The sequence below is a fragment of the Charadrius vociferus genome, unplaced genomic scaffold, assembly GCF_000708025.1.
Source record: "Charadrius vociferus isolate BGI_N301 unplaced genomic scaffold, ASM70802v2 scaffold423, whole genome shotgun sequence".
Taxonomy (NCBI): Eukaryota; Metazoa; Chordata; class Aves; order Charadriiformes; family Charadriidae; genus Charadrius; species Charadrius vociferus.
In genome coordinates this window covers 1,392,874-1,408,352 of record NW_009648149.1, presented here as the reverse complement: position 1 = coordinate 1,408,352, position 15,479 = coordinate 1,392,874, and the positions used below count along the sequence as shown (strand labels likewise).

The window sequence follows — 15,479 nt, the reverse complement described above, 5'->3', positions numbered from 1 at the left end:
CAAACCTCACTGTTAGATCAGAGCTGCAGACGGGAGAGGCAGTGGGGATGGAGGGGCAGAGAATGACGGCAGTCATCCTTCTTTTTCTGCAAATAGCAAAAGGCCAAGTCAATGTAAATGCAGTATTCCGCTTATATTTACAAAATATTGGAGCTTCAAATCAGTAGATATTATCTTAGAAATTGGATAATTTGGTCATTTAGATTTTATAAAAGCCACGTTTGTTCCTAGGACAAGGCATAGGATTTAAATGATTATGCTTTCCGTACACAGTGCGCAATACTGGCCAATATCTGTATTTGGGTTATAAATCTTATTCCAAACTATCCTCAGAAAAAAAAAAGGCAAAACATTGCGGTATCTTCAGAGTGCACTGTGATGAATAATCCACCCCACACCTTCCTGTGTAACGTGCTGTAGGTGACCCTGCTCTGGCAGGAGGGTTGGACTAGATGATCTCCAGAGGTCCCTTCCAACCCTAACAATTCTGTGAATTCTGTGAATACTTCAATTTATTAAATGTTTTCAGGTCAGAAAACATTTGGAGCAGAAGCATATATTGTGACATGAGGAAAAAAAACGTATTTTCTGTTTATAAAACATACCGTGTAAGGCTAATTTCCCTTAAACCTCCTAGGGTCGCTAAATGCAATGGGTATATCCTTGCTGCTTTTAATCACGGTTGTTTCCAGCTGTGGTCAAAAGGCAAACCTCTGATATGATTTAAGAGGTTTGCTTTTACTTGACTCTGTAAGTTGTAATAATTGCTTCTTTTCAGCTTCCTGAATTTCTGGCCTAACGGGTTACGTTACCCACAGGCAGGTAGCCATATCCAGACCCTAATGGGATCGCAAAGCCTACAGCACCGCAGCCGCGAGCAGCAGTACGAAGGGAACATGAACAAAGTCACCATTCAGCAGTTTCAGCCACCGCTGCCTATTCAGATCCCCTCGTCGCAGAGCTCTCGAGCACCTCAGACGGGGCGATGTTTAATCCAAACCAAGGGGCAGAGAAGCACGGATGCGTACCAGGAGCAGGTGAGAAAGTGTCTCTCTCAAATTGCGCTTTGGCAAAAACTTTCTGGGTTTTTCTGCCTTACGTACGGCAGGAAAAGGGAGCCGCGGGCGGTAACGGAGGGCGGCTGAGCCGGGCAGCAGAGGGGAGCGTGGCTGCACTGGAGGCAGGCGAGCAGGTCTCTCCCCGTCCCCAGCACCAGGGACTGGGACCGTTTCTTCTCTTGGATTGACCGAATGACACGATCTGGCACCGAAATTCCTGAACAGAGCCAACATCACTGGGTCATAGTGAATTAATTCGCAATTTCTGCCAATTCCCCGGTAACCTCATTCAGCGCTAACAGTGCGGCATTTGGCAACACACTGGACTTCTCAGATTTCTATCGGCTGCTCCAGTTTAGCCCTACGAAAGGCCAACTGTCCTCCAGTGCCCCCAGTCTAACGACACGGGTGCTGATGAGTTTCTTCATTAAGCGCTCCTATCCCCATTATATTTGGCCTTAATGACTGTAATAACTGTTTGAGGCACCTGACTTGCAGAAGAAGGTGCAGAATCATCAGCGAACCTTTCTCCTGTGTAGAGTGTTGAACGATCCAGGCAAGCGGCTGCCTGCGTTAAGTCCCTGAGTGTAACATTGGGATTCAGAAGCAATTGCTTGTGGGGCTCCGTTCGTGCTCAGACTGCCTCAATGAGTAGTGATTAAGCTATGCCGAAGTCATTTTTATTTTACATGCAATTACCCAATGCCATTTAGAGTCATCCTCCCTAAAAGAGAAGTCAGCGCTATTTTTTTCCTGGAGGAAGGCACTGGTGAAAGTGGTTGGTGCTCAGCACGGGTTGTCGGGGCTGTGGCCCCGGTACTGACAGTGGTCTGAAGATCTCTGAGCTTCAGAGTACTTATCCCTTGGGCTGGTCCCAGGCATAGCGCCCGGAGATGCTGCTCATGTGGCACCTTCTGGAAAAATAGAAGTGACCAAGATGAAGTCTCACTGACATAGTTTAATGGTCAAGTGAAGGTGAAAAATTTGGCCGGCGTGGACTGTTCTTTCACCAGTCTAAGATGGTGGGTTTATTCCTCCTTGAAAATAAAATCTTAAAATACACGGAAAAATACACACAGCACTGTGAATATTATGGTAGCATTGCAGCACACTAAAATAATGAAAATACTCTCAGTTTGTAACAATATTCTACACACTTTAGCTGTGTTGTGCAATACAACTTTTGAGAGGGTCAACCCATCTCGTTAACGGTGAGATGGGATATAGGAGAAGAAGATGCCGTTGTTTAAATAGGCTTTAATGTTGGCATTGACTTATCTTGCCATATCTTTTTAACCTAGTTTTGTGTGAGAATAGAGAAGAATCCTGGCCTTGGTTTTAGTATCAGTGGTGGAATAAGTGGACAAGGAAATCCATTCAAACCTTCTGATAAGGTAAGTTATACCTTTCTCTCTAAATGGTCCTTATTTTAGAGTGCCATACAGTGGAGACATAGATAACATGAGGGAAATTTTTGTGCGTTTCTGTTGTGATAATTGAAAGAATTTTTCCCGTACTTCACTTTTTTTGTTAGGAGAGTGGTGTTCCCTTTTCTTTGGTTAATGAAGACAAGAGGATCAAAGCAGAAATCACGTGGGTGTCTGCCTTGTAGTCCACGGATAAGATAATTTTTCGGCCTGTTTTCTGGAGAATCGTCTCTCTGACTTTTTTCCTTTAAGAGTCAACGTAGGCCCTGATTAAACTTTCACTGAAGTTGTTAGAGGGCATACTGGAGCAGGGACAGCATCACTAGGTAGCTGAAATGCCAGGGTTCATAGCAGCTCTAGCAAATAAAGACGGCCTGGCCTACAAACCGGTCTGGAGATCCGCGGTGCCTTACGAACACCACGGCAAGAGGACTTCCCTGCTGGACTGCTAATTAACAGTGTCACCGTTATGGTACACGATGGTCAGGGAGACTCAGTATTCATTCTGGGAATTACATATTTAAGAGGTTGATAAGTCTTTTTACGGTGAAAGGAGGCATAGTGAAATATAACGTGGTGGTTATCAGCTACTCAGGGCTTTAGGATTAGGAAATGGACTCTTAAACCTGTGAATTCATTTGTTCTGTGCGGTAAAACTGACTGGAGTGCGTTGAAAAACAAGTACTGTGGGGACCTCTCCATTAAATATATTCTTAACATCTCTATTCTTCGGTAATACTGGCTTCAGTTCTAAAAGTTCTAACTTCCATAAAAATTTGGCAAATGATGATAATCTTTTAATCTCTTCTCAAAATTTGAGATCTGTGTGCAAATTGAACCCATCCCTTTAAATTACAACAGAAAGCTAATTGGAAATGTAGAATTCACTTGGAAATGTCAGTCTAACACAGTCTCAATTCCTTTCAGATTTCTCATTGATAATCCCTGTTTTGAACTTCAAGAAGAGTCCCATTTAATGTACATAACCATAAGGCATTTTAATTACTGTCCCTTAAAACATACTCATTTTTGGTGTCCTTCTTTGAGACTGTACACTGGAATTGCACTTTGTAATGTCGTGGTCGTCTGTTCCACAGTTTAAATGATGTTAAAACTAAGCTATACTTCCACTGTCTGTCACTTGCCTGAAATTGTTAAAGTGCTCATATCCCATTGTGAGTGTGTCTGCACCAGTAATGCATGCAGTGCGATAACAGCTTAGATAGACTTAATTTTACCAATAACAGAAATGCAAAATTGTGTACAAAAGGAGGGATAGGGTGGTTATACTGCAGGAATTAATAGTTCAAGGTTTTTTGTATGTGTTGTTACTCTGAAACATTGTGTCCCACACTGTTAAATCAGATTTATCATGTTTTAAGTATCCCAGAAGCCATAAGGGGGTGATACTGTCTCTCATCATACGTGCCAGTCCTTTGTGACGGGTTTAAGTTACGCATACGGTACTCCTCCGTCTACAAGAGGGGGCTGAGGGTACAGAAGTACAGGACTGCATGAGCTCTATGGGAAATACTTCGAATGTGTCCACCACCTAGGGACTCAGTCTTTGGGTTTGGGTTTTATTAACACGTTTTACTGAAATTCTGAGAACAAATCTAAAAATACCCTTTATTACTTAATAATTTTTCCCCTTTCAAAGTCATTCACTCCTCAGACACTGGATTAAGCGACAGCCCTACAGACCAGTGTACCGAATATCTCAGGGGCTGAATATCGAGACTGCTTTTTAGAAATTGTTTTAAACTTTTTTTTTTCCCCTAGAGGAAGTAAACAAAGATTGCTGTATAGATGATGGTACGCGTTATTCTCATAAATTAACACTTGCTCCATTTTAATTATCCTCCTGAGAACCCTGTTACTCTTGCCCTGTTCCAATTGGACATTATTTTGTGACGCGGAATCTTAGTTTCAAATGACCCACAGTTATATTTGTACCAGGCGATGACTAGCTGAAGGTCACGGAGAGCTGCTACAAACCCGTACTACTGTTTGATGAGAAACAGGTTAAAAAAAGAGCGTAGTGTTTAGACCACTGCCAGAATACATAAAGCCCCCGGACAGCAGTTAGGGAGACACCTGTATTTTGGGAACTAGTTCTTGGTGATAGCATCCTAACCTCTGTTACTTCTGACTTATAGGGTATCTTTGTTACTAGGGTTCAGCCTGACGGACCAGCCTCCAGCCTGCTCCAGCCTGGCGACAAGATCCTCCAGGTAGGGATGGGTTTCACTGCTTTCTAACCCGTCTTTGCATCTTATCTGTACAATTATATTGTTTTCAGTGCAAGTTAACTGCTAGTTTTGTTGTTACGGTACTTTAATACTGGTTTATAAGAGAGTGTTACTGGCAGTGCTTTTGAACGCTGGTCTCAGGAGGAAGGAATAAAGCCGTTGGTTGAAAATGAACTGGGGCTGTGAAGAAGCGGCAGTGGGGTGTGCTGTGCGCCGCAGCGGGGAGCTGGGGTAGAGCCAGGGAACGCGCGGAGGGCAGCGGGACCGCGGCACAGCGAGGAGCCGGGCGCTCCTTCACTTTGCCGGGCAGATTCTGCTCCCTCCGCAGGGATGCTGGGGCAGCCGGACGCCAGCACAGCCTTCTGGGGGGAACCGCACTGCGGGAGATGGTTAACGCTTACAGGCTGCCACAGGAATGCTCCAGGGGACACAATTTGAACTCCAAAATACAAATAATCCTCATATCATATCTAGCTTTGCCCCACCAAGAGCGCAAGGAGGTGCAAGGAGAGAGGAGCTTTATGCGCCGTTTCACAAGCGTATGGCAAAGCAGGACGTGGTTAGTGTTTTCACCTTTGCAGCTGAAGTGTCTGGTGTAAGGAACTATGTCGTCACATTTTTGGAGAAAATTGTAACTGGCAATATTTTGCTTCTCTTCCGCTGCCTCAGCATTTTTGAATGCACCCGCATGAAAACCAGCCACTGCTGGATCCACTACTGGGTCGTGGAAGCATCTGCATAATTTACAGAGAAATCTCAGCTTCTCATTTTCTTTTTTTTTGTTTCTGAAAAAAGTATTTTCTGTGTTCCGGTGAACCTTCTTTTAAATAGAAAGACAGGCTAATCCTGAGCATACCTTTCAAAAATGCCTCATTCATGGAAAATAACGACTGCCCGTGTAGAAAAGTGGTTTCTACCATGCCCTGCAAGGTTGTTTCTTTTTATTTTTTCCTTAAGTCTGGAAAATGTGGTACCACTGGCAGCAAATAGCGTTACTTTTGACAAAAGGAAGAGGGTCATTAGAGTTGTCTGAAAGGCTTAGAACAGTTTTTAAAGCCGTTCACGCTGATCCAGGGTAAGAGGTTAACGGTGTTTTAATCAGTAGTATGAAGGACGTCAGCAAACCAAGGACGTGTCAAACATCTTGGGTAGCGTCTCTCCTCCTCTCCTCCTGCCTCCCTCTCTCCTTCGCTCCCCCCTGCCCGGCACGGGCACTGCCATACGTGTAGACTAAAGTCTACAGCATGCAACACGTGTTGGATCGCTAGTGTGTTCAAAAAACGGTGAAATAAAGAAACTAGCCAAGCTAAATGAAGTACAAAAATTAGCTTATATACTTAGAATAAGCGAGGTGCTCTATTGAAAGCTGAGCTTAGTAAGGGAAACAAAAATAGGTAAAATATGTTAAAAAGTACCAGCAAAATAAGGTGAGAAGGTTGCGTGCGGGGGCAAGCAGCGGGCATATGCCGTGGGAGTGTCTTAATGGAGCGGTGCGAGGGCTGTACTGGTGTGGGCAGGGACAGGTCCGGTGCGTGCGTGTACCTCGTGTGTCCTCATCAGAGATGTACACTTTTGACCTGCATTTATTTTATGCCTATTGTTATGTCAAAGTATTTCTCCTGATGGGCACAGGCCATCAGGAGCTGGGATTTCCCACGTTTCAGCATATGTTCTTAAAATAGAAGCATTTACATATGTTTATATAATCACATTTAAGGTACTGCTGCATTTTTTTTTTTTAGGTAGCAAATTTCCCTCTCCTAATTTTTTCATTGCTTACGTAGATGAATTTTGTTTGACTTTAACTTTCAGTCATTCTTGTAGGATTGTGGGTCAATCTCAGCAGAGTTTCTCACTTGTCACTGTCAGGACATCATTTCAAATTATGTGGCAAGAACATTTTCCTTTTAGTTGCAATTACTTCTACCCATGCATAATACCTATTACCAGGTCTTGATTTATCTTGTGGCAAGTAAAAGGGTGGTCATTAATCTCGTGAAGGAATTAACAGAAAAAAATCATAGCGGTAATGAAGGGTATTTTACTTCTCATCTATAAGAAATGCCTTTAGCAAAAGTATCCGTTTCCCTGGGCAGTAAGAACTTGGAATGATTGATGTTCCCTGGCATCGCTTCACCTCCACCCCCATTTTCCACTCTTACCATCACCTCTGTTTGCATTTATCTCATGAGACAATGCCCTGCCAGAGGCGAGGGCTCTCTGATACCCGTTACGATGCAGAAGGAGGTTCCTTCACCCACAGTCCCTCTCCTTGGGCAGCTGCCTCCAGCTGTGCCACTTGTCTTCCACACGGGCACTGGTTGTCACACCAGTTTCTGCTGGGACTCCGAGGGAGGAACCATCTTCCTGCATTTCCTCAGTCTTCGCCCACTCTGTCCTCACGCTGTCTGCCCCGTCATCGGCTTGAAGCATCACCTAAAGCTTTGTGCTACAGCCTGGGCCTCCCGTCAGGTCTGGCTGACACGTCCCCCAGTGCTCCTGCGCCTTTGCCGGGCGTCGTGGCAGGGAGCCCCGGTGTCAGCGGGGCTGGAGCACCGCGGTGCCCGGGCGCCCTTCACGCTCCCCGTGCAGCCACCTCCGTTTCCTGCAGGTGATACGCAGGAAGATACTACCAGAGCAAAGCTCCAAGGGGAGATCTTTCAAATATTTACATGGAGGAGTGTGCTTAGCAGGATGCTTGCAGGAGAAGCAGTAATCTTTCTGTCGGGCGTTTATGTGTCTCCCCGAGCAGTTTTGGTAAAAGAGGGAGGGAAGATTTAAAAATTAAAAGGCTTCACATTCCCTGGATGGATTTACCCAACTCACTGAGAAGTTGCCATTCTTAAGCACGGTTTTTCCCAATGTCTGTTTTTGATGGAAGAGTGTGTCTGTGTCTTCTGCAGCAAACAAATTCTGGTCCTTACCAGTCCAGAAGCCCACAGCCCCGCTGGGATCCTGAGTTGTCTCTTTCCTTTCTGTGTCATAAGCTCTTAAGTTATTTATTTGATAAGTAAGAGTGATTTTTCTGTTCTAAAGTCAGCAGCAGCTTTAGTGGGTGAGTTTTAAGGAGGCACACGGCCGTACGGCTGCTCAGCCCGTCAGCCAGGAGAGAGCCGCTCTGTCTGTCCCCCTGTGCTACGGGCTACCCATCAGCGCGAGGACGTCTTGCTTTGGTGGCCCTGTGCTTCAGCTAAAAACCATTCCTTTCGGCTAATAATTAGAACTAAGTAATAATTCAATGTGTAAATATATATGCGGATTTTGTAGCATATTTTGTGGGGAATGTGAGACCACAGCAGAAATCACAGAATCACAGAGTGGTTTGGGTTGGAAGGGACCATGAAGACCACCCAGTGCCACCCCCTGCCCTGGGCAGGGACACCTCCCACCAGCCCAGGTTGCTCCAAGCCCCGTCCAACCTGGCCTTGAACACCTCCAGGGATGGGGCAGCCACAGCTTCTCGGGGCAACCTGCCCCAGGGGCTCACCGCCCTCACAGGAGAGAATTTCTTCCTCATATCTCATCTAAATCTCCCCTCTTCCAGTGTAAAATTGTCCCCCCTCCGCCCACGGCTCCCCTCCCTGACCCAGAGTCCCCCCCAGCTCTCCTGGAGCCCCTTTAGGCACTGGAAGGGGCTCTGAGGTCTCCCCTTTTTGGCCTTCTCTTCTCCAGGCTGAACCCCCCCAACTCTCCCAGCCTGTCCTCCCAGCAGAGGGGCTCCAGCCATGAAAGAAGCAGATTTGGATTATCATTTATTTATACATTAAATAACAAATCCCTCTGGGTGTGGCCTGCTTAGGTATTTTTGGATGTGCATCTCTTACAGCCCTCTTCACTGAGAAACCTTCCTTGTAGAAAAGAGGTTTCTCCTTAGCTAGGGCTGAGCCCGCACGCCGTGTCCCTGCCCCGCTCCCTGTGCAGATGGAAAACGAGGAGGGCAGTGGGCGGTCCCGTCTCACAGGTTCCTTCCGCTGGTTTTCCCCAAAGAGCAGTGGGGATCCCAGTGAGATGTGTGGTGAACACGCTGAAACCACTGCGGTTTCCCTCTGAATGACATCAGAGCCTGAACTGCACTCAAACTGAATGCCACACGGCCCCTGAATTTTCATAGCATCATAGAATGGTTTGGGTTGGAAGGGACCTTGAAGACCATCCAGTTCCATCCCCCCTGCCCTGGGCAGGGACACCTCCCACCAGAGCAGGTGAAATTGTGGCACCTAAGCGAAGGTCTTTGAAACTGTTCCCGCCTGGCATTTGCATCCCTGTTTCTCAGAGCAAATATGTTTTATTGTATTAAGCTAAGCAGTACTACATGAATAAAAGCGAGCTGCTTCTCACTGTCGCTTGGATGCTGCCTTTCCTCCGTGCTCTGTGCTGGCCCGTTGCCATTCCTGTGCGGTTGCCGGCCCTGGAGCTGGCAGCAGCCACTACCTTTGAACAGAAACCTCCGAGCACCAAGAAAGCCCCACCACTCTGGAGGTTCCTGTTCCCACTGGGATGTGTGCGGCACTGCTTGGATTTATCCGTCTGGGCTGGGCATCCTTTAACCCAGCAAGAGGGCATGGGGAGTCCTTTCTGCAAGCCCCTGGTCGGGAGGGTCATGGCGCAGTACGGTTTTGTTGTGGCCCGGAGCATCACAGAATCATAGAATCACAGAATGGTTTGGGTTGGAAGGAACCTTGAAGATCATCCAGTGCCCCCCCCTGCCCTGGGCAGGGCCACCTCCCCCCAGCCCAGGTTGCTCCAAGCCCCGTCCAACCTGGCCTTGAACACCTCCAGGGATGGGGCAGCCACAGCTTCTCGGAGCAACCTGCCCCAGGGGATCACCACCTGCACAGGCAACAATTTCTTCCTCATATCCAATCTAAATCTCCCCTCTTCCAGTTCAAAACTGTTCCCCCTCATCCTCTCACTCCATGCCCTTGTAAAAAGTCCCCCCCCCAGCTCTCCTGGAGCCCCTTTAGGGACTGGAAGGGGTTCTGAGGTCTCCTCGAAGCCTTCTCTTCTCCAGGCTATGGAGATCTCCAGGGGTGATGATGGTCGGGGTATGGGAAAGAGCCTCCTGGTGGTTCTTCTACGGGGCTGTACTTTCACAGCAACGGTCATTTATTGACCAAAGCTTGAAATGCTTCACTAACCTATTTTTAAATGTTAGTTGAAATGTTAAAGAGATAAGAAATATATATACACCCATATATTTTGTTAAATTGAAGTGTGTTTATCAAATAAACAGCCAGATGGAGCAGGTTGTGCCCGGCCAGCCCTACGGCCTGTGTCTCGCCCACCATTTCTGCGAGTGCCTTTGGAGGAGCTGAGAACCCGGTGGGCACTTCCCCGCTGCGTGTGAGCCCTGCAGCGGGGCCACGGGGGTCCGGGGACCGAGGTGGCACCTTGGTGGCACTCCTGAGGCTCTCATGGGTGGCGAAAAGGCCGGTGCGGGCAGGCGGCGGTGTCTCTGTTGGGTGCCTGGTCACCGTCAGGGGTTGGCTTTACTCTGCGCAGTGGTGGACCTTCTGCTTCGGGTTATTGATCACACTCCGGAAACTGTTAGGAACTATATTTAAAATTGGACAATTTTAAACAGCGTTGTAACAGACAAGTTATAGGAAAATGCACTAAAGCAGAAGAGTTTATTCAGGTTTTTTTTTTTTCCTTTTTATACATGGAGCATGTCTGGGTCTGATCCGAGCCGGAGCCTCCCCGGTAGCCAGCCCGGCGTTCGGCAGTCGCTCCCCTGGGGCTTCTCAGCCTTTGAGACTCTTTTACACCCCAGAGCTGCTGGTTCTGCCGAGACCGTGCAGAACGTCGCAGAGCCACAAAACAATTTCAGGTGGAAAGGACCCCCCGAGGCCAAACAGGGGGTGCAGCATCTGTCCGACAGAGGAAGGGGGAAATGTATTCTCTCAGTCAAACTCCCGTGTGCGGGAAATCGTTATATATTATTTATTTTCGCCTTGCCTTTCCTTTGCATGTATCCCTTTGCTCCCCCAAAATGAAGGGGCTAAATCGAATCTCATTGGATTTCTCTTCTTGTTTTTGTGTTGCAGGCAAACGGACACAGTTTTGTACATATGGAACACGAGAAAGCTGTATTACTACTGAAGAGTTTCCAGAATACAGTAGACCTAGTTATTCAACGTGAGCTTACTGTCTAAATATTTTTTTATAAATAGTAAATATGTCTAGCCAGATCTAATGTTCAAACAGATTTATACATAGGAAACAAATTTTTTGCCAATTGCTGGACCAATGGCAAACGGTAGTGCCAAATGTATAATACTATATGTTAGTACCGATCATCTTGGGAAAAAAAAATATATTAACTATATAAATATATTGTTCATGTGGCTATGTATTAGTTTTAATTGTCAGCCTCTGGCTGTGCATTGGTGCGTTTTTTTAATCAAGTTACTTCTTAAAGTCAATTTCATATGATTTCAAAACACAGAAGCACATACAAATTCTTTAGGAATTCTGCTGTCCATCAGAAACACTGCCTCAAAGTTGTATATGCCTTTATAAAGATGAAATATATTAACCTGTACTTCCCATGAAATATTTCTATCATGTCACATACGAAAATATAGAGAAAAAATATTTTCATAAACACCTCAAAGAAAGTATATATTAAATTAAATTTAATAATGTTCGTTTATTTTCAATGCAAAGATATTATATGCCTTATGAAAATACCTGTACATATGCAGTGTGTATAGCTGGCTCCATATGAATTAGTAAAAATGTCACTATACAGGGTGAGATACTTAATAAATTATACTGTCAACTCTGGGACCTAGATATAAATAACCGCCATGAAAATTGGTTAACTTCCTTTTCTTTGACGCTTTTAGTTGATTCCTCGTGAACACACTAAATGGACGAACAGTGAGTTTAGACAGGTATGGTTCATAAATGGAAGCAGGTTGTGATGGGGGGCTCCGAAACTTCTTCGGTTGCTGCTAATTTTATTATTTAACTTTTTTAATTTAAAATGACGGGCCCTTGACTTACATTCCCCACTCCCCCAGTCGTACATCGGTCCGTATTTTCACTCTGCTCCAGGCTGGGCTAGTCCCCGCTCGCTATATTCCCCGTCAGGGAGGCTTTAACCTTTATACAACCCTTTATTCGAGTAATAGTCTCTTTAAGCCGACTGAGAGCAGCTCTAACCTGGGATAAGATGCGGTGCAGGGCAGCACCACCGGCACGGCACGAGCCTGGGAAAAGCTTTCCCGGGGAAGCGCGACAGCCCTTTGGGTGGAAGCGCCGGTGCTGTTCCCAACAGAGAACGCCGACAGCGCAGAACTTGGCAAAACGGGTTCAGCAGTTCAGGTGTCCATCGTGTTTATAACCAACAGTAAGAAGGAAAAACATAAAAAAACCTCCCAGGAGATTTTTTTCAGGGGATCCAGTTTCCGTTGAGCTGAACGGCGCCGCTGGCAATGGGCTGGAGGGAGAGCCGGCACCTTCTGCGGGAGGGCCAGGCTCTCTCGCACCTTTTCCAGCTGGAAAACACCCCGGGAAACCCAAGTCCAGAGGAGTGTAGCTATGGCAGAGGGGCACAGCCGGGAGCGTTTTACTTTTCCGCTTGCAAGAACCTCTAGAAAGTCTTAAACCTTTCCTCTCTTCCCATCAAGCGCACGCTGACCGAGGTAATTATACTATTATACTTCCAAAATTGAACTTCCACAGGCGATAGGTGTGAAGCGCTGTCTGCTGTACGGACACAGTATTCCTCCCCCAGAGGTAGGGACGCGCTGCGGGGGGTTCTGCTGCAGGCCGGGGCCGCGGACGCCGCAGTCGGCGTTCCCGTTGGCCCCGGTGTGTCCCCGCACGGCGCAGCGCCCGCAATCCCTGCGCGGTGAGCGAGGGGCGCACGGCAGGCGCAAGGCGAAGCGGACAAATTCATGGAGGAGAAAGGTGCCGCGGGTACTGAACGGCTGGCGATGGCTGTGGGCGCTGGCTTGGGAGAGGGCAGTGGTGTGAAGACCACCTGCGCCCGTAGGACAGGAGAGCGCCTTTCGGCAAGCGCCACTTCTACGTTTGCGCGGCTTTTCCCGAGGCTCTGGTTGTTTGCATCTCCCTTTTTCACCTCGGTCGACAGGAATGATTAAGTTTATTACTATAAATATTAATGAAACCCAAATTCCAAGCTGGCTGAGCAGGTTCCCACCCCACATGAATTTTACTTCACCCGTGCAAGCGTTCCTACCGGAAGAGCTTCTGTACCACCGGTGCGGCAACGCACCACCAGACACCACACTGAGCCGTAGCTGGTGCGACTCCAAAAATTTACAATTTGAATAAATGATTTGATGATATTCAGAATGTCAATTCAAATAATTAATACGTTTCAGTAAATCTTCTTGATACCGCCAGCTGAAAAAGCTTGCGGAATTCACACGATTGGGTTTCGGATCGTTATTATTTGCTCAATTTTGTCAGCTTTCAGTTTTCCATCACGTGGATGTGGTCTCGTAATGTGCCACCAAATCACACGGCCTCTGGCAAAGTCCCTCTAAAACTTTTCTAACATTCGTGGCATTTCAGAGGCTAAACTTTCCGTTCTCAAGTCCTCGTTACCCTTTAACAAAAAGAGATAAGGGTTTATTCAGAAAATTGTAGGCACTTACGTAGCTTTTAGTTAATTATGTTGAATGGGAATTAGGCCCCTTAATAGGCATTTGTGCACTTAAATTCCTCTGTGGAGCTGCCTTTGGCTTTTCCTGCAGAAAATCACTCTCCTGCGCGTGACCCCACGCAGCGCTGCAGCGTGTACCGGCACCGTCATTTGTGGCACACGTGTCGGAAATCCCTCCTGGGACTCTGCGTCGGGCAGGAAAACGGAGTCGAAGACGACTTTGCATCCTGCTGCGACGCGGTCTGAGGTCATCGTCCAGAACACGATGCGCCCCTCCGCCCCCCCGCAGACTCCCGAGGCGCGCGGCAGCGTTGAACGCGCGTACGATGCGCGTGGCACCAGACACGCAGTAGGGAGTTGCAGAGGTAGGAAGGGTGACGAGGGCTCCGCATTAGCGCCGAGAACCGCGATAACGACTTACGGGTAAAACTCAATAAAGCGAAGGAGGCAAGTGAGCCTTAGTGCTCATTAGTAGCAGGTTTCGTGCGGGGCTGTGTTCCCACACGCTGAGGTTATGAGGTGTGAAGCACAGCGGCATAATCAGTCGGGGCTGTGTGCAGAACCGTATTTCAGGATCGCTGAGTGCTTTCATTAATGGGTTATAATGAAAAAGAAATTACGATAAAATTACATTAGTGCAGCGGAGTGTCACCTCTAAGTCCTTAACTTCGCAAAACCACCACCGACCCCAGAAAGGGGGAGAAGCTGAAACATACGGTAGCGAAGTTTTAACGTCAACCCCCACGGCCCAAAAAATACCAAATGCTTTCTTTTGGGCCTTGTTTTTATTCCAATTGGCTGAAATGATGTTTCGCTAGCGCTAATACTATGAGCAATTAAAACTACTTCCATGGGGTGCTGAGGGATGTGGGTTAGCGGTGGGTTTGGCGGTGTTGTGTTGATGGTTGGACTCGATGATCTTAACGGTCCCTTCCAACCTCGACGATTCCGTGGTTCTGTGGGACTACTTGGGGTTTTTACATTAGTCCTTCAGAATAACGTGCACCTTTTGTCTCCCCCGGAAGGTCTCCTGGAACCTCGCAGACACAGCTGCATAGGACCAGGTTTGCAGGTCGGGTACCAGGTTACGTGCACGCTTTGCACGTAATGATGATATTATTTATTTTCTTTAAATTTTTTTTACTAACTATGATTATATGGCAAGTGCTGAGGCAGGTGAGAGTTTGCCCTGCGGTGAATTCCGTGTGTGAGTTCATTTTCGTGTGTGTGAATGACATGTTGATCCAGGCAGGCAGTGGCAGCCGGAGTCCCTTCTGTCCCGGCGGCTCTCCCACGCCCGCTGCACCAGCACCCGAACTCAGCCCCTTTCCAAACCTACTGGTGGAAATTCCCGTACTGCCTGAACCGGGCTGGGTCGGAGACCCCCAGAGCAGCCGACGCGCGGCCGCAGCTCTCCCCCACCGCGTTTCCGCTGCAGTGCTGCAGCATGCGGTCCCTCCGCAGTCCCTCCCTTAGCTGGGAACGCGCCGTTCGCCTTTTCGAGGGGTTTTTTTCATGCAATAAACACTTAGTTACCTACGGATCCTCAGGGAAGGGCTAGATTTAAAAAGAAAAAGAAAAAGAAAAAGCAGCCTGCGATGTAACTCCCTTCACCTCATTTTTGTGACAAGTTTTAAGGAGGTCGGCAGTCAGTGCCGGAGCTCCCGTGCGAGCACATAAGCCGCTACGGGGTCTCCTCTGCCGAGGAACCCCGTGGCCAGAGTGGAAGGAATGTGTTTGATTTTCTGCAGTGTTGTTACAAGGCAGCTCTTCAGGGGAAAAAAAGAAAGAGGGGAGAGGGGAAGGAAAAAATGCTGCTTCCAAAATGCTTTTCTTATTTTAAGAACAAAATGTAAGACCAGACCCAGGAAGGCTACAGGACTCTCCAGTCCTAATAATTCACCCATTTGCCCATGCAGAGCCCGCAGTTGTTATCCGGGTGTTGACAAACTATGGCATTTGGATGCCAGTCAGTCATCGTAGCGACCACTTAACGTCTTCAAATCTGTTTTTGATGTTTTCCAAGCTATTCTTTACCGTGTCCATGTCCGCATCCCCGTTTGAGGGCACGGCGCTAGCTCCCACGTGGGGGCCGGGCCGC

The 15,479-nt window shown here is 47.4% G+C and overlaps 1 protein-coding gene across 1 annotated transcript in view; it reads left to right on the top strand.

Moving 5' to 3' along the window:
- Positions 1-11,085, top strand: part of LRRC7 (leucine rich repeat containing 7) — a 103,439-nt gene extending 92,354 nt beyond the window's left edge. The window contains exons 21-24 of the mRNA XM_009883995.1: positions 819-1,037; positions 2,360-2,452; positions 4,645-4,719; positions 10,785-11,085. Coding sequence (XP_009882297.1) covers positions 819-1,037; positions 2,360-2,452; positions 4,645-4,719; positions 10,785-10,892 — 495 coding nt within the window. The 3' untranslated portion in view covers positions 10,893-11,085. The remainder of the gene's footprint in view (positions 1-818; positions 1,038-2,359; positions 2,453-4,644; positions 4,720-10,784) is intronic.
- Positions 11,086-15,479: the final 4,394 nt, after the last annotated feature.